General features: G+C 34.0%; 1 protein-coding gene across 1 annotated transcript in view; it reads left to right on the top strand.

Moving 5' to 3' along the window:
* Positions 1-24,180, top strand: part of shroom3 (shroom family member 3) — a 60,054-nt gene that overhangs the window by 5,825 nt on the left and 30,049 nt on the right. The window contains exon 2 of the mRNA XM_016569039.1: positions 5,392-5,546. Coding sequence (XP_016424525.1) covers positions 5,392-5,546 — 155 coding nt within the window. The remainder of the gene's footprint in view (positions 1-5,391; positions 5,547-24,180) is intronic.

The following is a 24,180-nucleotide window of genomic DNA, read 5'->3' as shown; positions in this document are numbered from 1 at the left end:
TTACATTATATTTAAATTTTGTCATTTAGCAAACGCTTTTATCCAAGGCGACTAACAAATGAGGACAATAGAAGCAATCAAAACCAACAAAAGGGCAATAATATGCAAGTGCTATATTAGTATATTATTATAGTGTTATATTTCAATTTCACAAAGAAACGTGCAGCATTTTGTCCAAGAAATAATAAAAGGATACATTTAATTTATAATTTGTCAAATCTCATTTTGTAAAAAAAAAAAATCGTGAAATCAGAATCGTGAGTTGAGTGAATCGTTACATCCCTAACTCTTGCTGAATAAAAGTTTTATATATTAACCCAAAACTTTTGCACAGAAGGATACCATCACCAGCAAAGTACACATACAATACGCAGAATTAGTATGTGATTTGGAACGCAGCTGCATTTTTAAGTTTCTGTTTCAATCTGTACTTGTCTAGAGGAGATGTACTTCATCTGTCTGTAGTTTGTCCCGTGAGCGTGAACTAACATACTGCTGCAGTTTGGTCTGATGTAGTTCTTTTGTAATGTGTGTTGCACTGAATAGCGCACTTTCTGTTGCGTGCTGTAGAGCAGTGTCTTGTTTTCAATGGTGAGTAGTGTGTTGCATGTCGTAGTGAGCTGTGAAGTGTGTTGTGCTGAATAGTGAGCAGGATGCAAACAACAGCCGCGGCCCTTCACTCCCCCTTTAAGAGTTTGTCACCATTACCACGGCAACAATGCGGCCCCAGAGCATGGTTAAGACGCCCGGACGAAACCGGAGATAAGGAGGAAGGATGAAGAGGAACTATAGGCTTTGAGAGCTGCTCTTATCTGGGGAGAGAGACAGAGGAGTAATACAGAGGGAGAGTGACGGACGAAAGAGTGAGAGGGAAAGATAGTGCGAAGTCTCTGCGCTTATGGGTGGTGTAAATGTCACCGGTGGACTTCTTTCAGCGCCTCACACAGATCTACTCTTGAGAGAGATGGGAGTGTGTGTGTGGCAGTGTCAACACCAGTAACCGTTGGTGGATGGATCTGCCTTGCTGTATCCCTATTTGTCCTAAATAGTATGCAAGATTAAAATTGTAAGTGCTCTGATTTATTTATTTTTTAAATGCTTTTTAGACATTTGTGACAGTCTTTCAATTTTATTTTTTTTACTTGTAGAAAATTGGCAGATGTTTTTTCTATGTATGAACCTAGAAGCTATTTATGAATTTTAAGTGAATGCATTTAGGTGCTAATATGTACATGCAAATGCAAACATAATTTATAGTAACAGTACCAAGGGGTCTGTAATATCATGATGCAATTGTATCGACAATGTTTTTGAAAGTCTCACAGAGGCTGCATTTATTTGATTAAAAATAAAGTAAAATCAGAAATATTGTGAAATATTATTACTATTTAAAATAACTGTTTTCTGTTTGAATATATTTTAAAATGTAATTTATTCCTGTGATGAAAAGCAGAGTTTTCAGGATCATTACTCCAGTCTTCAGTGTCACATGACTTTTCAGAAATCATCCTAATATGCTGATTTGCTGCTCAAGAAATATTTATCATCAATATTAAAAACAGTTGTGCTGCTTCATATTTTTGTGAAAACTGTGATGCAGTTCATTAAAAATGTCTTTACTGTCACTTTTGAGAAATTTTAAGCATCCTTACTCAAAGTATTAATTTCTTTAGAGAAAAAAACACTTTTCAGCAGTATTGTACTAGCAAAGTACATAACTATGTATAAGTAGTATGTGATTTGGTATGCAGCATTAATTTTGTCTGAAATCCAATTCTTTATTTTTGTGAAAAATGTTTTCACGATTCTTTGATGAATAGAAAGTTCAAAAGAACAGCATTTATTTGAAATAGAAATCGTATGTGACATTATGAATGTCTATACTGTCACTTTTGATCAATTTAATGAATCCTTGCTGAATAAAATAATGAGATAAAAAGATGTAAATGTAAAAAGATTATTTATGTATTTAAAAAGAGCTCCACTTGCTGCACTGTAGTTGAAACTACTACAAGTAGCTTCCCAAACCCTGATATTTACTGCATACTGCAAAAACAGCATGAATAATATGCCACTCTGAATAATATGCAGTGGTTTTATCTAATTCCAAACATCTCTTCTCTCTCTGACCCCCCACACTGTCTGTACCCCTTCATCTTCTTGTTGAGAGCAGGCAAATACAGGGCAGGATAAAGCCCAGGCCTCTGGCAAAGACCCAACAGAGAGAGAGCGGAATTTGCAAGAGCCTGGAAAACAACAAAAGAAGAGAGATGATCAAAAAAAACCTACATAGCAATTCCAACCGTACTTTATGTAGTCCTGAATACTGATTCAGCCTCTTCTGAGGAGCTGCTCTTTTATTCGTCCGTTTCAGAATGCGCCGTGGTGTTTACAGTGTGGCGGCAATAGAAGACGAGCTAAGAGCGACCTGAACCCCAGGAAGTCGGGGGTTAAAATAAGGTTAAGAGAATTAGACGCTTTGTTCAGTTACATATTAATGGATTCATTGTCACCGGCTTGGCAGCACATCCACAATTAAACACTTCTATTGATGGCCCCGAGGCCGAGTGTTAAGTAAATCTCCGCTAGCCGTCTTTTCTTTGAGCTGGCCGGCTTTACGCTCAATAACCGGTGAAAGGGAAGACATGCTTGCTCGTACGATTATTCTGAATATGTCGTGATTTGAATGCTTGAGGAAGCGGCTCATGGCGGGCTTTTGAGAGCGAGCGTCGTCAGGAAAGAGCCAAGCGAAAGACAGGTTTTAACAGGAAACGATAGACAATTGGGGACAATTTCCAAATGCACGTCTTTAGAAGGAGAATGAAATGCTAGTTTGTTCTGTGTGTTATCTTGAAAGGGCTTCCTGAAGAACTTATTTTGCTTGGCACTGATGTGTCTCCAGTTAAGGAATGCTAGCAATAAACCAGAGGTCGAATCTTATTCTTGATTCTTGGAAGAAATCGCTTGGCTATCCACCTGTATGTTTTGGTTTTATTGGTTGTTAATCATTTAGCAGGCTTTTTTTTTATCCAAAGCCAATTACAATGACTTACTGTTGTTTGGGAAGCCGAAATATAATATGGTGACATATTATATTATATCATATTATATCCAATAGGTCATGCGTCTAGGCTAGATTTGCATGGTCAGTCCCAAAAGTTCAGTGTTACTTTAGGGTTATTTATGTACAATTACAGTATTTATTAATATTTGGAATTAGCTTTTATTTTTAGATTTTCAATTTTCATTTTATTTTTAATATTTTAGTCATTTTGGCGCATGCTTTTATTTTTATTAATTTCTATTTCTAAATATTTCTATTTAGCTTTATTTTAATTTGAGCAATTTTAGTACTTCAACTTAAACTCATTTTTAAACTTATTTTATTTTTATAAATATAATTATTAAATATACATTTTTTTTTAGAAATTATTACATTTTGTAATAATTTATTTTAGTTTTAGTAATTTTGTTATGTGCTTTTGTCAGTTTTATTAGTTTTTTTAATATTTCTATTTAGCTTTAATTTATTTTTATTTCAATTTTAGTTTTAGTAACTTTAGTACTTTTTATTTTATTTTTCAGTAAAGTTTACATTTCTGTTGTTATTATTAATATTTTATTCCCAAGTAGGCTTGGCCCAGGAACTAAAAAGTTACTCGTTCAACTTTTAAGTAAAGTTGTAATTTCGAGTTACGTGCACATGTTACATGACTTCCTGTTACATTATACATTCCTGTAAAGCTACTTTCAAACAATGTGTATTGTGAAAGCGCTATACAAATAAATATGGCTTGACATTCAATTTAAGTGCTGTATTTTAATAATAATGTATATGACAGAACTAAAGCAAAGCGAATGACTCACTGTTTGTGGTTTGCTTTATGCAAACTAATTGTTTTGGATACTTCTGTATTTTGTTTCCAACAAGTGCTAAACAAAGACAGAGATTAGATTTTACAGAGGATAAGTTTCTACATCATTTTGGTCCTGGAACGTGTTAATCGTTTATATACTAATAGCATTTATTAATATTTTGAATTAGCTTTTATTTTTACATTTTTACATTTTGAATTTTCATTTTAATTTTTGTTTAAATTAAAAAAAAATGGCTTTATTTTTTTAACTTGATTTTAGTTTCAATTTTAGTAATTTTGTTTATTGCTTTTGTCATTTTATTAGTTTTTTAGCTTTATTTTGATCTTAAATTAAAGTTCACATTTTAGTCATTTTGTTTTGTGCTTTTGTCTTTTTTCGTTTTTTTAGCTTTATCTTATGTTTAGTATAAATTAATTTTGTTTTGTGCTTTTGTCATTTTCTTCAGTTTTAAAAAATAAGTATATTTAGTTTGAATTCATTTTTTATTTCAGTTTTCGTTTTAGTTAATTTTAGTACTTAAACTTATTTAATTTCAGTTAGTTGCCAAGGCAACATTTCTGATTTTTGTTTATGTTTTTCTAAGTTGAGGTTTTTCATCTAATATATTTATTTTGTTGTATTTCAGCTTTATTTCAATTAATGAAAACAATTTTTATAGTTTTAGTTAAAAATAGCAACACTGGACAGGAACCATTTCTTGTTTCAGAATCATCAAAAGAAAAAAAATTTCCATCAAGACACTTAAGCTAAGGTAAAATGGCATCAAATTTATTTAAATATATTTACAAAGACATTCCAAAATGTGCTGTTTCTAGAAACTCTATTTAAACTTCTTTGACACAAATCACAAGATCATTGAAATGTAGACCATTCCTCTGAATTTCTATTGTCACATACACATAAATACATTGGTTTCCAGGGGGAATATTTTACTGTCACACCACAGGACTTTTCTTTAGTGTATTGGAGATCCGTCGTCCAAACAATTACACCTGAAACACCCAGAACCTGCTTTCAAGAGTTCAAGAAAGTGCATTAACCGATCTTATCTAACCAATTCTGTCTTTCTTTGTCCACAGTGAGATGCTACTTGGGGTTTACAGAGGTTTCTTTGTGTTTGCAATATCTAAACATTACATTTCCTGTGCATGGATAATGCCCTGTGCTCTGTGTGCATTGTTTAGAAGCCGTAAAAGAGTGAATGGAGTCCTCTCAGGTGCACAATGACATTCTGTTGTGAGGATGCTGCTAAGCTTTTTGTAACGTGGGACTCCATCCTCCGTCCGACCTGGACGAGAGATTGTGTGACCAAAATAATAGTGTCTGGAGACTCGGCGAATGTGTGGGCATAAAGGTCCAAAGAAAACATTCTTTGCATTCTGGATGGGTTTTACTGGGGGCTCTGAGCGTCCATGTGGTTTGAATTTAGTTTGTCGAGCCCTCGTAGCCTCTGTCTGTTACCGCACAGAGCGCTCACGGTCTGTTTGTGTGTGTTTTCTTAACATCCCGCAGGTAGAGGAGGGCGGGAAGGCGTCTCTGTTGCAGCACCCCCTGCAGGTGGGAGACGAGGTGGTCATCATTAATGAGGTGGAGTTGAGCGGATGGAGGCAGGAGGCCATATCTCTCATTAAAGGATCGTACAAAACGCTGCGGCTCACGGTGCGAAGGTAAGACCAAGAGCTGCTCACTTCAGTCCCATAGTGCTCTGGGGCTGTTAATTGTTTACATGCACTACTGTCCATAAGTTTGGGTTCTGTAAGATTGTTGAAAGAAGTCTCTTCTGCTCACCAAGCCTGAATTTGTTTTTTTTTATCAAAGATATAGTAAAAACTATAAAATTGTGAAATTATATTACAGTTTAAAATAGCTGTTTTCTGTTTGAATATACTTTAGAGCTCTGACCTCTATCCATTTCTCATTTAGAAAGCTTACCAAGGCTGCATTTATTTGATCAAAAATACAATAAAAACAGTAATATTGTGAAATAGTTTTACTATTTAAAATATCTGTTTTCTGTTTGAATATATTTTAAAATGTAATTTATTTCTGTGATGCAATGCTGATTTTTCAGCATCATTACTCCAGTCTTCAGTGTCACATGATCCTTCAGAAATCATTCTCATATGCTGATTTGCTGCTAAAGAAACATTTCTGATTATTATCAATGTTGAAAGTTGTGCTGCTTAATATTTTTGTAGAAACTGTGATACATTTTTCCAGGATAATTTGATGAATAGAACATTCCAATTTGAGTTGAATTACTGAAATAAATGAACTTTTCCACGACATTCTAATTTATTGAGATGCACCTGTATTTGAAATATCAATCTTTTGTAACATTATAAATGTCTTTAAATGTCACTTTTGACCAATGTAATTAATCTTTGATGAATAGTTAAAAAAATAAAAAATAAATAAATAAATAAAAAAAATTTGACCCCGAACTCCATGTCCATTTAGGTTGTTTATAATAGTTTATTGACAGGATAGCAGAGCTGTAGATCCTGAAATAGCTTTTTTGATCATTTCCAAATGCTCTTTGTAAATGCGAGTCTTTCCTCTTTCTCCTCACTCACACTTGTTGACCAGTGGTTTATTAAACGCATATAATGATGTTTGGACATAACATTTAGAAGAACATCAGCTGAATTCTGTATTAATGTGACAAGTCGCTGCTAACCATACTGTTTACATTAACTAGATATTTACATTTTCTGATAGCACGTACCAGTGCAAAATCCTGTGCAACAATGCTAGGATGAAGTAGGTGATTGCAATAGTTGTTTTATTGCACATTCCTGTACATTTTGTAGGGGTTTATGGTGTTGCTAAGTGGCTAATAAGTTGTTTTGCAACTATTGAACTTTTATTACATTTCTATCAAAAATCCATAGTCTTGTACACTACCGTTTAAAAGTTTGAAGTCAGCAAGATTTTTCAAAGAATTCTGAAAAAAATGTATCTCGGTTTCCACAAAAATATTAATCAGCCCTACTGTTTTCAACGTTAATAATAAGAAGAAATATTTCTTGAGCAGCAAATCAGTATATTAGAATGATTTCTGAAGGATCATGTGACACTGAAGACTGGAGTAATGATGCTGAAAATTCAGCTTTGCATCACAGGAATAAATTACATTTCATAATATATTCAAATAGAAAACATATATTTTTAAATTGTAATAATATTCCAGAATATCACTGATTTTACTGCATTTTTGATGAAATACATGCAGTCTTGGTGAGCAGAAGAGAAAAACATTTTTGATATATATATATATATATATATATATATATATATATATACACACTAATTTGTTTTTGTGTTGGCGCTTAGTCATGGTGATATGATTTAGGATAAGAAATGCAAAAATTTTTGCATGTTTGAGGTAATTCTGGTTAATTCTCACTTTATCTCAGGGTCATATGATGCGATTTCAAGTTTTCCTTTCTCTTTGGAGTGTTACAAGGACCCTGTTCCCCTTTCGAGCTCTGTCTTTACATTTATTTTGAAAGATGAAGCTCGCGATTATGGTAAGGGGCGTTACATTTCCGACGAGTGCTTGCGGTGTTCGGCCAATCACAATGCACTGGGTCAGCTGGCCAATCAGAGCAGACTGCGCTTGCCGGAAGGTGGGACTTTGTAGAAAACGAAGCGTTTGAGAGAGGCGGAGCATAGAGGACCTACAATAATGTACAGTATTTGAAAAATAATGTGTTTTTTGAACATTAAAGCATGTCAACATATTCTGTTACACCAAATACACAAAATAATGATCTTTAAAAAAGCATCATATGACCCCTTTAATTTGTATGTGATCATGCGTGAGCGTGCCGGTCCTACAGTCTTGTCTAAACACAGGAGATGCACAAACTAACCTGGCACTGCCATTATCAACATGACTGCAGCAGAGTGGACGTGTTTAACACCACTACAAATAGAAAACACTTTCCTTCTGATAAAGACACACATACGGGTCTAATGCTGTCTTACTGTTTGCTGCCATTGTTGACCCGGTAAAAGCGCGAGTTTTGTTTTGAGAGCACATGTGAGCGATGCTGGACACACGATACGGGCTTGAGTTACAGGTGAAACTGGCAGGTGTGGAGCGTTGCCACGGTGACAGGTGGACGTGTATGGCGAGACCTCTAGGGGGCGGGGCTGAGCACACACACACTCAGATATAGGTTACAGAGCACTGGCATCACTGATGACACAAAGACGCCGGTGTTCTCACAGGAGTGAGCAATGCCGTGTGGTTTACAGCATCGCATGTGTTGTGGTTTTAGTGCTGGAACACAATGATCTGTATTAGTTAAGAGCAGCGGTTCTAAAGAACTATTCAGCTTTCCGGGGCTAAAAGTGATACTTCACTTGTTTGTGTTTTGAAAAAAGTATGTATATAAGGGTTAACATATTACATTTAGATATTTATTTTATGGTTTTTATGATTTTCATTTTTGGGTGAACTATCGCTTTAAGTTTGTTTAATGAACATATGTAATTTAACTTAAAAAAAAAAAAAAAATGTTTGCGCACTGTCCTGTCAGGTTTCTATAGACTGCTGTGTAGGAGAGAAATCTAAAAAAATAAAAAAATGATAAAAGTGTTTAAAACTTAAGTTAACATATTGATTTGTATTTATTAAGACAAGCATCACTACTACTGTTAAGCAAACATCTGAACAAACTCTATTCTTTATTTCACAGCAGAGCACTTCTTATTTTCTTCAGAAAATTTACTTTCTTGTTTTAAAATGTTTGATTAATCCTAATTAATTGTTTGATTAGTTGCAAAGACATTTAAATTAGTTAATTTGCAGTTGCAATTATTGTATTTTAAGAATTAATATTTATTTATTCATTTATTTACATGCTGTTATTTCTCAAAATAAAATAATTGCAACTGCATAGTAGAGAAACAAGCATCACTACTACTGTTAAGCAAACATCTGAACAAACTCTATTCTTTATTTCACAGCAGAGCACTTCTTATTTTCTTCAGAAAATTTACTTTCTTGTTTTAAAATGTTTGATTAATCCTAATTAATTGTTTGATTAGTTGCAAAGACATTTAAATTAGTTAATTTGCAGTTGCAATTATTGTATTTTAAGAATTAATATTTATTTATTCATTTATTTACATGCTGTTATTTCTCAAAATAAAATAATTGCAACTGCATAGTAGAGAAATCTAGAAAAACTAAAAATATGCCATTGTAATTATTTCAATAATTAACGGCATGTAAATATAATATTTAATATAATATAATAAATATTATATTTACATTATATATTTATTCATTCATTTGTTTATTTACATGCTGTTATTTCCTAAAATACAATAATTGCAAATGCATTGTAGAGAAATCTAGAAAAATATGAAAAATATGCAGTTGCAATTATAAAAAAAATAAACAGCTTATAAATAAATTTGTATTTTATTTATTTGTAATAAAATATTATTTATTATATTTATACATAAATATTTATGTATGTATGTTTTTTTTTGTTGTTTTTTTTAAAAAGCAAATAAATAAATAGGCTACGTTTTCAAAATTATTCTCCTAGTTTTGAGAGCGAGTTTGAGTCTTTGGCATGGGGTGACAATGACATCAGACACTGTAATTTACACAGTGAGGTGCGCACACACACAAACACACTCAAACACACACAAGGCCCCTCTCAGCCTGGATAATGCTTTTATAATGGGAGGCATTGTGTCACACCTGGTTGTGTGAGGACAGTGCTGGTGTCACGTTCACCCAAGACTGACTCCAGATCAGAGGTGAAAGAACACAGAGAAATGCGAAAAGAGAGGGATTGCCATTCCCAGGTACAGAGAGGGAAAGAAGGAAACAAGATGTTGGGAGGAGATATTGAGAGCAAATGCTAAATGAAGCTACAATCTGATTGGTTGCCTTTACAGTGTTTTTTAGTGTGGCGGGAAACATCATTGTTTCCAGGGTCATTCCAGGCTTCACCCCCAAAAAACAAAAAATCCCTCATTATTTACTCACCCTGCTGATGTTCCAAACCCGTTTGACTTTATTTCTTCTATGCAGCGCAATAGAAGATATTTTGAAGAATGTTTTGTCCATGCAATGAAAGCCAATGGTGTCAATTATTGTTTGGTTTCCAATGTTCTTCAAAATATCTTCATTTGTGTTTAGCAAAAGAAAGTAAGTCATACAGGTTTGGAAGGTTTCATAAGCTGCATTCAAGGCTGCATTTATTTGATAAAAAATACAGTAAAAACAGTAATATTGTGAAATATTATTACAGTTTCAAAGAACTGTTTTCTATTTGAATATATTTTGAATTGTAATGTATTCTTGTGATGCAAAGCTGAATTTTCAGCATCATTACTCCAGTCTTCAGTGTCACATGATCTTCAGAAATCATCCTGATATTCTGATTTGCTGCTCAAGACACATTTCTGATTATTATCAACAGTTGTGCTGCTTCATATTTTTGTGGAAACCATGATAAAAAAATTTTTTCAGGATAATTTGGTGAATAGAAAGTTTAAAAAACAGCATTTATTTGAAATAGAACTCTTTTGTAGCATTATAAATGTCTTTACTGTCACTTTCAATCAATTTAATGCATCCTTGCTGTGTAAAGAACTACTAATATCTTTTTTTTTTTAAACTTGGGAAAGATAGTATATACAGAATACACAGAGCGCTGTCATAAAAGATCAGCGGTGAAACACAATCTGGTGAATGAGGATGTTGATTTACATAAGAGTCCAGAGGTCAACCATTAAGGAGGAAAAGAAAATACAAAAGAAAGCTACACACACACTCTTGGTGACTCCAGGTTTCCTTCAGTTCCTTTTCCCGGGGTGGTTTTCTGTGTTGACTCTTGTTAAGCCTTGTGTGATCTCTCTTGCCTGTCATAGTCAAGTCTCAAAGACTCTGGTGGACCCAGCAACGGTCGCCGTGTGGCCTATGACATCATCGCCTTGCCATTCAGGAAGTGTTATACAAGAGAGAGGACTTGGGACTGTGTGTCAAAGGAGGAAGCTGTCGGAGATCGTCAGTTCTCGCAGATGTTAAAGTGATGTGCAACTGACATGGATAAAAAGATCAGGCGCTTCACGAACAGACCAGACTCTATAAACGTGGAGATCTTTAGTTACGTCCAGCGGAAACGATCCCAAAGCCTCTTACAGCTGATTAACAACTTTTAAGAGCGTTGATTCAAGCTCACATGTAGGCTTGGAGAGATCAGGTCTCAGTCCAGATTAGATGAAGGATTCAGAGGCGTTTGCTGAATCAGACAGGTATGTAAAAGGTGAATGATTCATAGTGGCAGAAATAACCATTCGTGACTAATGTGCTTGTGTTCAGGTTTTGCATGCAAATAGGATTATTTTTGATGGAGTAGTCCTGTTGTTATTGCCCAGATGTTGCACTTTCTTTAAGGTGAAGCATGTAGTTTATGCACCACTAGTGGCATCATTTGGAATTGCTAAAATAATGACTGTTTTCAAACAGGTTTCCCCAAACTCACCCTTATCTTCCATTGGTTGGACAAACAGGTAGTTACACCCGAAACTCACACCATTTGTTAAACTAATGCTGCTATTTATAAAGTGCTGCAGGCTTTACGTATTTTTGTAGGCCAACCCTCAAGTAAGTTCCCCCAAAAAAAAAAAAAAAAAAAGCCAATTGGATTTTTCCGTCGGCTTTTGGATTGTTGCAAAAAATAAGCTCTGTGACCAGCAAGAGTTTATGATTCTTACACATTTTGTGATAATCTTAACTTCAACGTCACCACCATTAAGCGTCTGACAGCTCTTTCAATCCTTAATTATTTATTTACATTTTTCAATCCTTATTTAAAAGATGCTGGAAAAGTTTGAGTTAGAATAGTTTGCAGAAGTGCGAATATAAATACAGCAGTTTTGTAAAAGCGGAGATGAATTTCTCTGTTCGTTGTGATGATGTTTAATGTCCCAGACAGGCTCTGTAGTACAATCAGATTTCAAGACGTGTAAACACTTAAGAAATTACTAGTGGGGTATTACTTATGTATTTTATGTTGTAGAAGAAAACGTGAAAATATCTTAAGCTTGTGTTCACCATAGACCTTATTTCAAGCATTTAAACAAAAACCCATTCAAAAAAGAAAAAGAAAAAAACTAAAGACTTCAGGATGATGGAACCAGAAACAGGGTTTTAGTACTCATTCCTGCAGCACTCTATTGGTAAATTTATAGTCAACATGGAAGAAATTAATTAACTTCGTCTCAGATGTTTCTCCTAAAATTCCTTAGGAGAAATAAATACAAACAAATGAGACCATACAGTAAGAGATGTACCATTAATGTGGATATCATAGAAACTTATTGCATTAATTCGGACATGACATGAACAGCTCATTTCTCTTTTCTGTTGGCTTCAGTCTCTTCGAGACCTCTTTTCTCCTTCATAACCTGTTTTATGAGGGTGAGAGAGAGAAATAAACCTTTCTTAGTGCTAAAACAGATAGCCTGTCCCAATGTGACACTCAGGAACACAGTAAATATTTAACACTGTCTTATTAAATGATGCTTATGTGCCAAGAGCCTCCGCCTAACACCTGCCCGCTTCTCTCTCTCTCTCTCTCTCTCTCTCTCTCTCTCTCTCTCTCTTTCTCTCTGCTTTATCCTCTCTCACCTCATTGAAAGACTAATTACAGGCAAAAGAAACACAAGATCTATCCGGAATGGATACCACCTTAATTTACTGCATAGTGCACAATATTCTGTTTGTGAAAAATAGCATGTGAATGATAGTTTGCTGTCATATCAATTCAAGTTCAACACCAAGTCAATTCAAATTTATTTGTTTAGCGCTTTTTTACAATCCAGACACTCAAGCAGTTGGCATATGCTATATGTGTATATGAATTTTTATTTAATTCTTAATTTTTATTACATGTCTTAAATGTTTTAGCTCTTGGCAGTCCGATCAAATAAGGATGTTAAAAATCAGAAATGGAAGGTCAAGTCCAGTGCATTGCATTGTGAGAAATTTGTTGCTTCAAAATTGGTGTTTTGATGGCTGCAGCATTGTTGCTTTAAAAGGGATGAATTTAGATGCACAGATTCTTCTCCGAGAGGATTTTAGCATGCTGACAGTCCAACAGTTAATATCTTAGCACGCTGTCAGCATGCTAAAATCCTTTCCAAGATGTCGTATCTTTAAATGTATTCCCTTTTAAGCACCCAGTTAAAAATTAAAGAAATATTCACTTTATTTGAAGCCTATATGTATAATGCATTATATAAGTATTCATAATGCACGCTGTAATGCATTATATCTTTTCAGTATTGTAACCAAAGTTAAAATGCATTATAATATTTGTAGATTCTGTTACATCTGAAATTAGTTGGTTGTCATGTGTTTTATAATGCATTGCAAGATTTGTTATGAATGATTTTACCTGTGGTTACAATTATTCATGATATCATGCAATGCATTATAAAGTGCATTACAAGGCATTATTAATGCATTAAAAATACTTTAAGTAAAGTGCCTTAAGTAAAGTGTTAGCAAAATATCTCGATCAACCCACTACTAAACCTCTCTAATTGAAAATCACTAGTTGGTTGACTTTGGCAAACACAGTAACGGTCTGAAAAAATGCTACCTGACCAGTCCAGAGATGTGAAACACAACCAAGGCCTTCAGGTGTGTGTGTGCATGAAGCCAGAGTGAATTAGGATTTAATTTAATGTCCACTCAGTGCTTAATTAAACATTTGCACGTGTGTCATACCGTGAACATGCATGTGTGCGCGTGTACCAAGGGCAGGTTGTGGTTTAATAGGTGAGGCTCTACCTGACCACACACACACACACACACATACACGTTTATCTGGACATCTGAAACTTTGCACACACCTGAAACTGATCACATGCATATTATGTGGACCTGGGCCTGTTTTATTATGGGCTGGATGGGGCATTAGATACTAGCAGGCACCTTTGTTTTTTTTTTATATCAACACAGGCAAATGGATCAGTATTATTATGGCAGTTATACTGCTTGTGATGTTACGTAACGCGTTTCTGTGCACTCTGCCAGACCACTGTACAAATGAGACTGAGAGAGAGAGATTGAAATTTTATTTGTTTATTAATCCATTCATTCATTTATTTATGCATTCAGTCGTTTATGAATTCATTTATTTATTTGTTTATTAATTTTTATGTATGCATTCATTCATGCACACATAATTTTCAATTTATGGATTAACCTATTGATTAATTTATTCATTCGTTTATTTATTCATCTATTTAATGATTTATGTATTCTTTCTTTTTATTCATTTATATTGTTTAATTATTAAATCATTGTTTATGAGCTTATTAAATTTAGTTATTTATGTATTCATTAATTCATTCATACATGCCATTTATTTATTCATTCATGAATACAATTATTAATTTATTTATTTAATGATTTATTAATTTATTTAACTAATGATATGTGTATTCTTTCTTTTTATGCTACACTGCATAAAATCATTTTCATTTTGTCTGGTTTGCCAATAAAAATGTCTAAATATCCTTATTAATAAGGATTAATAAAAATAAAAGATAAAAAATACTTTTTCAATGAATACATTGATTTTGTAATAATTTTCCTAGTATTGTGGCAAATAGTTTTATTTTTCTTGATTTAAGAATTTAAAAAATATATTAAATGCTCAGTTTTTTTATTTTAAATAAACGTTGGATAAATAAACGTTTATTAAAAAAATGGAAAGGTTAAGAAAATTCAAGATACATCCTAAAAACTGTAAATTCAGCAAAGATGATTAGATATGTTTGCTGGAAAACAATACAAAAATTCTGTTTTAAAAAATTATTTTATTATAATGTATGTAAAAAATGACCGTGAATTTAACGGTAAAAGACTGTAAAAATGCTACAGTAAAAACCTGTTAAATGGTTAATGGTAAATTCCCCTACTATATACAGTGAAAAACTGTATTGGACATTAATTTTACGGTAGTATACCACTTTTGGAATTGAAAAAGACCGTATAATTTACAGTGAATAACCGTAAATTGACATTCCCAGAATTCCCTGCGTTACATTTCAAATTTGATGTTTTTTTGTTGAAATAACTATGTTTCTTTTTAGTTTTTTCTTATCAGTTTTGTATATTAGGTTTATGTTACACCTAATGTTGTTAAATTAATGTTTATTGCATTATTTCAGTTTCATGTGTGTTACCATGATGGTGTTTGGTGTTTGTGTGAATGACACTGTGCACCTTCTATATATGTTATTATTTAAAAGCTGCTTGTGATGGGCTTTTGTTCATCATGTGACTTTCTCATCACCTCCTGCATTTGGTGGTTATCCGTGTATTACAAAGGTACAAAACAGATTTCAGTACTTCAATAGGTTGGTATATTAACATTGTATCAGTTAATAAAATTACGGTATTTAACTGTAAATTTAAGTTAAAACCGTAAAACCTAAAACGTTGCTACCGTATTTTTTACGGTAAAATTCCGGCAACCGCAGCTGCCGGTTTTTTACCGTAAATTTTACAGAATTTTTTTTACAGTGTATATTAACATCAAATATGTTCTTATTAGCTGTTATTCTGTTGCTTCACTCAGCATTTTGCTTTCAAGGAGGGAAAACAAATACGTGAGGCTGGAAAGTGTAGTTGGGACACACTGTCAGAGTCACATTACTGCAGCATCCGATGCAAACATCTCAGTATGTAATTTTACCCCAGATGCTGTCCATTACGTCTTATTCCCCTCTGTGAGGTGAACACCCTCCCCCACCCACATACAAACACAATTTGTAGTCGATTCCTCCCCCGTCGTCTGGACCGAATGCTTTGTGGTGGTCAAAGTTTGTATGTTTCTATGGTGACGGGCGGCTCACACACAGATGCAGGGCGTAGGATTCAAAACAGGTGTGGAATAGGACGGGTTTCCCTTATTCCCACCTGTTAGAGAAATCCAAGAGCCTTATATAACACCACCCTGCTGAATGAAATCCAATACTTCTCTTTATACTCATTTTAGGCTGCTGATTCCAAAAATAGAGGCTGTTTTGCTCGAGCACGTCACACTTTCTCATGAAATATGATGCATTTCCTAGCATTTTTGCTTCCCTTAATCAGCATAAAAAAAAAAAAAATGACACAAAGACACAATTCCTGATGTCAGATTACAATATAACTGTTTGTTCAATTCTTACAATTTTCACATGAATGAATGATTCTGAAGACTAATTATTTTATGCCTAATCCTGATTTCCACTTTCTTCACTCTTTGCAGATTAAATACATATATTTTAAATACTTCTTTTTTTTCATAAAAACCTAAACTTTTTAATATTTGACTGCTCTTGTTAGTTTGATTATTAGGGCATTAAAGCTGATACATATGGAAGCCAGTTTCCGCCACGGAATAAAAAAAAATGAATAGAAAGGCAATGCGACTTCTCACAATTCTGACTTTTTTCCTTCGCAATTCTGAGTTTATATCTTACAATTCAGAATTTTTTCCCTCCCAATTCTGAGAAAAAAAAGAATTGTGAGATATAAACTCAGAATTGCGAGATGTTAAGCAATTCTGAGAAGAGATGAAAAGTCTGAATTGTGAGATATAAAGTCGCAATTACATTTTTTTTTTTTTATTCTTTTAGCAGAAACTTTAGTCAGAATTGAGAAATTTCATCTTGTGAGATGTAAACCCGGAATTGCAGGAAAAAGTTAGAATTCTGAATTCACATCTCACTGTTCTCACAATTCTGATCTTTTTCTCAGAATCGTAAGTTTATATCTCGCAATTTTGACTTTTTCTCTCAGAATTGAAATTTTATATCTCGCAATTCTGCATTTATAAAAAGTCGCAATTAGCTTTTTATGTTTTTTATTCAGTGGAAAAAACGGGCTTAAAAATCTTAATTCTTATTTTGTGAAAAAAATCTGTATGTGCGTTACGTGCTTGCACTTGTGTTTTATTGATATTTTTGAACTCAGCATCATAAAATTAGGTAATATTAGGCCTTTTATATATATATAATATGCACTTTATTTCTACACAAGATAAACATATCATACACTGACACACTAAACCTGTGATAGAGAGTGAAAACGGGGACATGAACTCTGTTGTGAAACTAGTCACAGCAGGGAAAAATATTTAAATGTCCATTAGCATGAGCTTGAATGAGGAAAAGCGGCAGAACAAGAGGAGAGAAAAACAGAGCGAGACCGAGAGAGAGTTAGCCTGAAGGCAGGACGAGAGGAACCTGCTCGGTGACATCATCGCTGTGGCTTTCTTTCAGCCCTGCGGCTCTTCTGATTGGCTGAGGGGACGGCAGTAATTTGCCTCTGATGTGTCACCAGTGTTTGAGGGAGAGAGAGAGAGAGATGTTGTTCTTTCCCTGTCAGTGTGGAGTTGGTCTGCAGTATGTTTCTCTTTTGAAACCAAATTAGTGAAGTTGGGATTTATTTCTTGTAGCTGCATTCAGAAGAACAGGCACATTGACACTCCATCAGCACAGGTGCAATGATTTCTTTCACATGCTTACATTTAAAACCGGTTGTCATGTACCTTTCTGTGTTTATGTAATCTTACTGCTGTTTAGTGAACAATGTCCTTTGTTTGGAATAAAGTGCACTAGATTTATTTATGGTTATATAAATGAGTACATTGCAAGTCACAGCAGTGACTCAGTTTAAACTATTTAAAACATTTTTCTAATACTGTGCATGCAGTTTAATGACCTTATTAATTGTGAGATTACATGGAATATTTGTGCAGGTGCAAATTCATTAGTCACCTTATGACTGTTGAATGCAAAGGCGATTCAAAGGATAAAAAGAACTGATGACCAGTTACAGCATATAAAATATACATTTAACCTAAAATCTTGATGTTTGCATGCTGCATGTCAACTACCCAACAATTTGCTGGACTAGAGTGCAGCTAGCAGGTGTAGACCGCCAATACTGGGTATATGAATAAGATCATAGTGTGATGGGTCTGAGATTGGTTACTTATTGTTTTGTTTTGCATAGAATTGCATATGAACTCCTAATTTCCATATGCAAATGACAGGCTTGTCTGTGTTGAGTTTGTTTTGAATAGACTACAAAATATGATTCACTGATAAGAATATCAAATGCTGCTTTTCGCTGCTGTGTTTTCTGCTCCGTTTTAAGGTTCATTAATAAATAGAAAAATAATAGTTGTAAAATTAATCAATAATGAAGCAAATTCGATTTCAGCAGCTCTACAGCTGGCAATAGTTTCATTATTCAGTTAAATTTAGTTAAATATCTGTGTCAAAGTTCATAAATACATGTTTAATGCTGTCAGTAATCATTCACTTTTTAAAAAACACTCAATTATTTTTTTAATACTTCTTATTAAATATGTAACATTATATATATATATGTAAAAAGTCCAAAACAAGAAAAGAGCACAGACAAAACTGACAATGTCATAATACAAATATTATCGTCCTTTTAAGTAGATTCAGTGTCGTTTTCTACTTTTTTGTTCATAGCTAGAAGTGTCGCTAACCTTTTTTTTTTTTTTATTGTAGCTTGATTGTTTGAACTACTGTAAATGATGAGTAGCTTGTAGTTTGGGAAGCTAGATATTGTCTATTATCTTGTCTAATGAACTTATTTAACCTATGACTGTGTTTGGAGAAGTGTGTACGCTGAAGTTAGATTCGACACGAGTCGGCTGAGTCGTGTTGTGGATGTGTTTTGCACCTGCATCTACATCTAAAATTCATTCGATTTATTGTCTATGATATAAACAGGAGAGATTGCTAAACACTCATAATAAACAACAACACGATCCTCACAAAACACAAGATAACATGTAGCGACGGCTGTCTGCCATGAAGAAATGAGAACTGTGTTTATGATTGTGTTGTTTTAAGCCCTTTTGGCATCACACGAGCTGTAAACACACAGAAAGATCGAGCCGGTGCAGGATAAAGAGCCAGATACAGGAAGAGCTCTTCATCCAGAATGTAGTGAAGTCAGGTTACCGTGTTTGTTTTTAGGAGGCGTCACTAAAGGTCAGCGTGTTTGGTTGTCACTTAATTTATTAGCAAGCTTTGTTGAAGTTCTTATGTGGCTTCAAAGTATAAAGAACGCTTAATCTCCAAAGTGAATACTCCATTTAAAACAGCATTTTTGCTGCTGCTTTTATCATCTCTTATTTTTCATCTGTATCCCTTTGTTCCCTTCCTCTGCCAGAGTGTTTTGTCTCTTCCTGTTCTCCTGTGATATCAGGTTCCTGGTTTATCCTTTCATTCGGGGGTTGTGTTTAGTGACCGAGGGCAGGCATGCAGAGGAGATGAACTGAAACGCTGTCCTCCAGCAGCCCAGAAGATGCAAACAAGAGATTTTCTGATGAAAATGGGTCTCATTCACTAACCATGAGTAAAAACTTTGTATGAACATTTTCATGCATTAAAATAGATGAATTTACACTTAACTTTAGGATAAAATGATTGTAGAATATACATATACACACCATTTTTGTATTATTATTATTAGAAATTGTTGATAAATCCAGATTATTTTAAATGCTAAAATAGCTTTAAAAATTTAAAGCTACAGTGATTCTACAGTAATTCTGCTGTTTATATAAATGATAAATATAATTATAGATAAAATATAATTATATTTATAAAACCTTATTTTCTATAATTATTCTTATTCTTCTTATTATTACTATAAATGGTCAATGAATCCAGATTATTAAATTTCGGAAAAAATAAATAAATAGTTGACCCTACAGTAACTCAGAGATTGTTTCTGCATATTAATTGCATTTAATTTATGGATTTTGCTATCCACATGCTCTCATGTGCAGCTTTAGAGATATTTGTAGAGAGTGACGAATAGCTATATGGGTGGAATTGCTGTCATACCATTTAGAATAATCTGGATTCATCAACATTAGAAGAATGATTAAAATTTTTTTTCGCATGAACGTTTCGCAAATCCATTGTAAATTATCAACACTTTTAACACAATTTTTAGTGAATGAGACCCAATGTAAGCGAGTTCATGCGGTTTAATATTTGCCACCACAAAACAAGTTTATTGTATTTTTTAGCACATCGTTATGCATTTGCTAGGTTATTCTGTGTGGCTTTCTTCCTTAATATTATGCCAGACACGGTTTTGCATAATAATTCAGATTATATTAATTGTTTTTATCAGCTAAAAAGATATGTTGACTTTTCGCCTTTGTATTGTTTTGGAAGAGGCTGTATTGTTTTATACGAGAACAAATAAAACGTGATCAGCACTAATATCAGATTCCTAGTTGCACATATAAATACCAGCCTTATTAAGGTCAACAGGAGGCTTATTAAAGGGGTCATATGACGTTGCTAAAAAGAACATTATTTTGTGTATTTGGTGTAATGAAATGTGTTTATGTGGTTTAAGGTTAAAAAAAACACATTTTCCACATACTGTACATTATTGTTTCTCCTCTATGCCCCGTCTTTCTGAAACGCGTCGATTTTTACAAAGCTCATCGTTCTGAAAAACGAGGTGTGCTCTGATTGGCCAGCTATCCAGTGCGTTGTGATTGGCCGAATACCTCAAGCGTGTGATGGAAATGTTACGCCCCTACCATACTGTGATGCCCTGTCAGGCCGGAGCGACGAGACAAAAACATTAAAACCCATTATAAACGAGGCATTTGTTGCATCCAGTGGGGACATATTTACTGATTATAATGACTTATACTGTCTTTTTACGCATTGTGTTGCATCGCGCCGCCTAAACATAAAACCATGTCTGCATTTGTGATCGCTGAAACGACAAACAAGCGCTACTCTTCACTGCTTTGTGAGTGTAGAGTAGCGCTTATTTGAATCGTCAGTGGCAAATTCTTTAAATATGAAAATGTACTTCCAAGCTGAGTCAGAAGCGCCAGACTGTCCTTACAAAGTTGGAATTGCCCCACTTTATAGAAACAAAAAGCCGGCATTGTAGGCTACTCTCCCAGGTTCAGGAAACAGTCCTCCGTAAAATGCGCTTCACACATCTGAATATTTGGGTTGAAGTGTTCTGGAACAGTGTTGTAAATACAACTTAACCACTGATTTCTAGTCGTGTCCTCTTTTGGAAGGCCAAACAAAGTAGTTTCGCTTTCACAACGAAACACAGCGTCTCCACGACATGGCGGCGGCGGTAACAATACTACAGCGAGAATCAAAGTTACGCCTTCTTTATAAGTATTAATTACTCAAAGTATTAATTTATCTTCTTTATAATATCTGCAGAACAGCTGTCATACAAAACTTTTGCCCATTGCAGTTGTATTTTAATTGCTAAAACATTCAGCTGTCGATAAAAGCATTGTATTTTGTCTCCATTTACCATGTTTAAATCTGTTCTGCATGGATTACTCCCCAAAAACAATGGATAAAGTTTCATCCGAGCATCCGTTTATTATTGCACGGCTGATTGATGTTGTGGTTGGGTGCGATTCACTCGAGACAGATGTAAACAAGAGAAGAGGTCAGATCAGTCAGGAAAGGGTCAAGCGTGTGGGTGGCATGGAATATTTACATATACACACACACACATACACAGGATGACGACAACAACAGCAACGTGGAGTTTGAATCTATACAAATGATTATACTTTTGCAGGCGCAATACTCATATAAAGCAATGTGACCCTGTGATTTATAAAGGACTTTTGCCATTTAGACAGATTTTTTTAAATGCAAGTTGTGCTTTCACCGCCACAATGTGAGGGTGATGCTATGCAGTTGTTGCTAAGGTGCATTGTTTTTAGCACAATGCTATGCAGTTGTTATGGTGTTCTGGTGGTTGCTACACTCTGAGAAAAAATAAAAAAAGGTACAAAAGTTGTCATTGGGGCGATACTACTGAAAAGGGTACACCTTTGTACCTTATTTACCCCTAAAGAGTGCATATTAATACCTAAATTGTGCATTTTAGTACCTTTTGAAAAAGGTACCGCCCCAGTGACAACTTTTGTACCTTTTTTCTCTGGTCCCTCCATCAAAGTATTAATTTCTGTATTTTTAATGCTTAGACGTTTAATATTTTGTATTACATGCATTGGCAAACAAATGTTTTATGGGTGTTAGGTTGAGTTAGTAAGATTTTTTTTTAATGTTTTTGAAAGAGTCTCTTCTGCTCACCAAGGCTGCATTTATTTATTCTAAAATACAGTAAAAACAGTAGTATTTTGAAATATTATTTAAATTTGAAATAACTCTTTTCTATGTGAATATATTGTAAAATGTAATTTATTCCTGTGATGCTACGCTGAATTTTCAGCATCATTACTCCAGTCTTCAGTGTCACATGATCCTTCAGAAATCATTTTAATATACTGATATGCTGCTCAAGAAACATTTCTTATTATTATCAATGTTGATAACAGTTGTGCTGCTTAATATTCTTGTGGAAATTGTTTTTTACAGGATTATTTGATGAGTAGAATGTTTAAAAGAACAGCATTTATTTGAAATAGAAATCTTTCATAACATTATAAATGTCACTTTTGATCAATTTAATGTATCCTTGCTGAATAATAGTATTCATTTCTTTTCTAAAAAATCTTACTGACCCCAAACTTTTGAAGGCTAGTGTATCTGTAAGCAGCATTGGGGGTTTGAGGTTTACAGGAAGTTGCATGCTGCTCACGTCTCTATGGTGACCACCGAGGTCCTCCGGGGGGCAGGTATGCGAGGAATGCTGGGGGCATTTGAGCAGAAGAGTTCAGAGATGCACACGCTGGCTTTAAAATCATGGATTGTTAATGTGCTGTTCGAAGATGGTACATCAAGACTCCCTGCTCCAATAAACGTCCCTATATTTCACAGGCCACTTAAAGTGATTAATAGAGGTATAATTAGAAAAAGGTCTCCTCTGAAGCAGCATAGAGTGGATACATACCTACAGCAGTCGGGCCGATCACACCCTTCTGAAGAAAGAGTGATAAATCAAGCTTTAAAAGAGAAAGAACATTTGAAAGAGCGGTATGCAGCATGCTGTTCTCTTTTAAAGGGATAGTCCTTAAAAAATATATTTCCCACGCTTATGATCTATAAAAGGAGTTATTTAGCAAAATGTCCAAGCTGCTTTTTATTCCTCACAGTGTTATCTCCTTTAAAGGGATAGTCCACCCAAAAATGAAAATTGTCATTTACTCAGCCTCATGTTGTTCCAAACCTGTATGCATTTCTTTATTCTGTGGTACACAAAAGAATATATTTTGAAGAATGTTGATAATCCAACAATTTCAGTTTCCATTGACTTCCATTGTATTTTTGTCCATACAATGGAAGTCAATGGGAACCGAAATTGTTTAGTTACCAACATTATTCAAAATATCTTCTTTTTAGTTCCACAGAATAAAGAAATGCATACAGGTTTAGAAATTTTAAAGGTGAGAAAACAGATTTTTAATTTTTGGTTGCACCGTCCCTTTAAGTAAAATTTGTGTAAATGTCTTTGTGCTGTCTTTTATTAGCGGTGTGTGAAAGCTTTCAAAAACCCTTTATAAAGAGTGTGATGTCACCTTTTCTAACTCTAGGAATGCTGTGTCAACATTGCAAACGTTTCTCAGTGCGGTTGGAGGACCGCTGGCTGCTGTTTTGCTGTCTAAGCTCTTGTAGTCGCAGTTTGTGCAGTAGATAAACACACAAGCATATGCTCTCAAAGCACTTGTCACCAGAAATACTTTGTAATTTTTTTTTTCTTCTATAAGAAATAAGCATTCAGTTTATGAAATAAAGGATGAGTTTTTTTTTTTATTGATACTTTTATTCAGCAAGGATGTATTAAAGAAACCAAAAGTGACAGAAAAGACAATTATAATGTTATAAAAGATATTCATTTCATATAAATGCTGTTTTTTACTTTCTATTCATCAGAGATTCCTAAAAATGTCCGTTTTCACAAGAATATTTAGCAGCACAACATTAAAATGGTTTCAACATTTTTAATAAGTGATTCTTGATTTTCAAATCAGCATATTATATGCATATAGTTATAAACTATATATATATATATATATATATATATAAGCTTTATATGTGACCCTGGACCACAGAACCAGTTTTAAGTGTCAATTTTTCAAAATTGAGATTTATACATCATCTGAAAGCTGAATAAAATATGAGAGCTTTCCACTGATGTATGGTTTGTTAGGGACAATATTTATTTGGTCGAGATACAACTATTTGAAAATCTGGAATTTGAGGGTGCAAAAAAATCAAAATATTGAGAAA

This window comes from Sinocyclocheilus rhinocerous, unplaced genomic scaffold (genome assembly GCF_001515625.1).
Source record: "Sinocyclocheilus rhinocerous isolate Xijiao unplaced genomic scaffold, SAMN03320098_v1.1 scaffold231, whole genome shotgun sequence".
Classification (NCBI taxonomy): domain Eukaryota; kingdom Metazoa; phylum Chordata; class Actinopteri; order Cypriniformes; family Cyprinidae; genus Sinocyclocheilus; species Sinocyclocheilus rhinocerous.
Note: the sequence above shows the minus strand (reverse complement) of the source record. Positions and strands in the feature narration are given on the sequence as shown.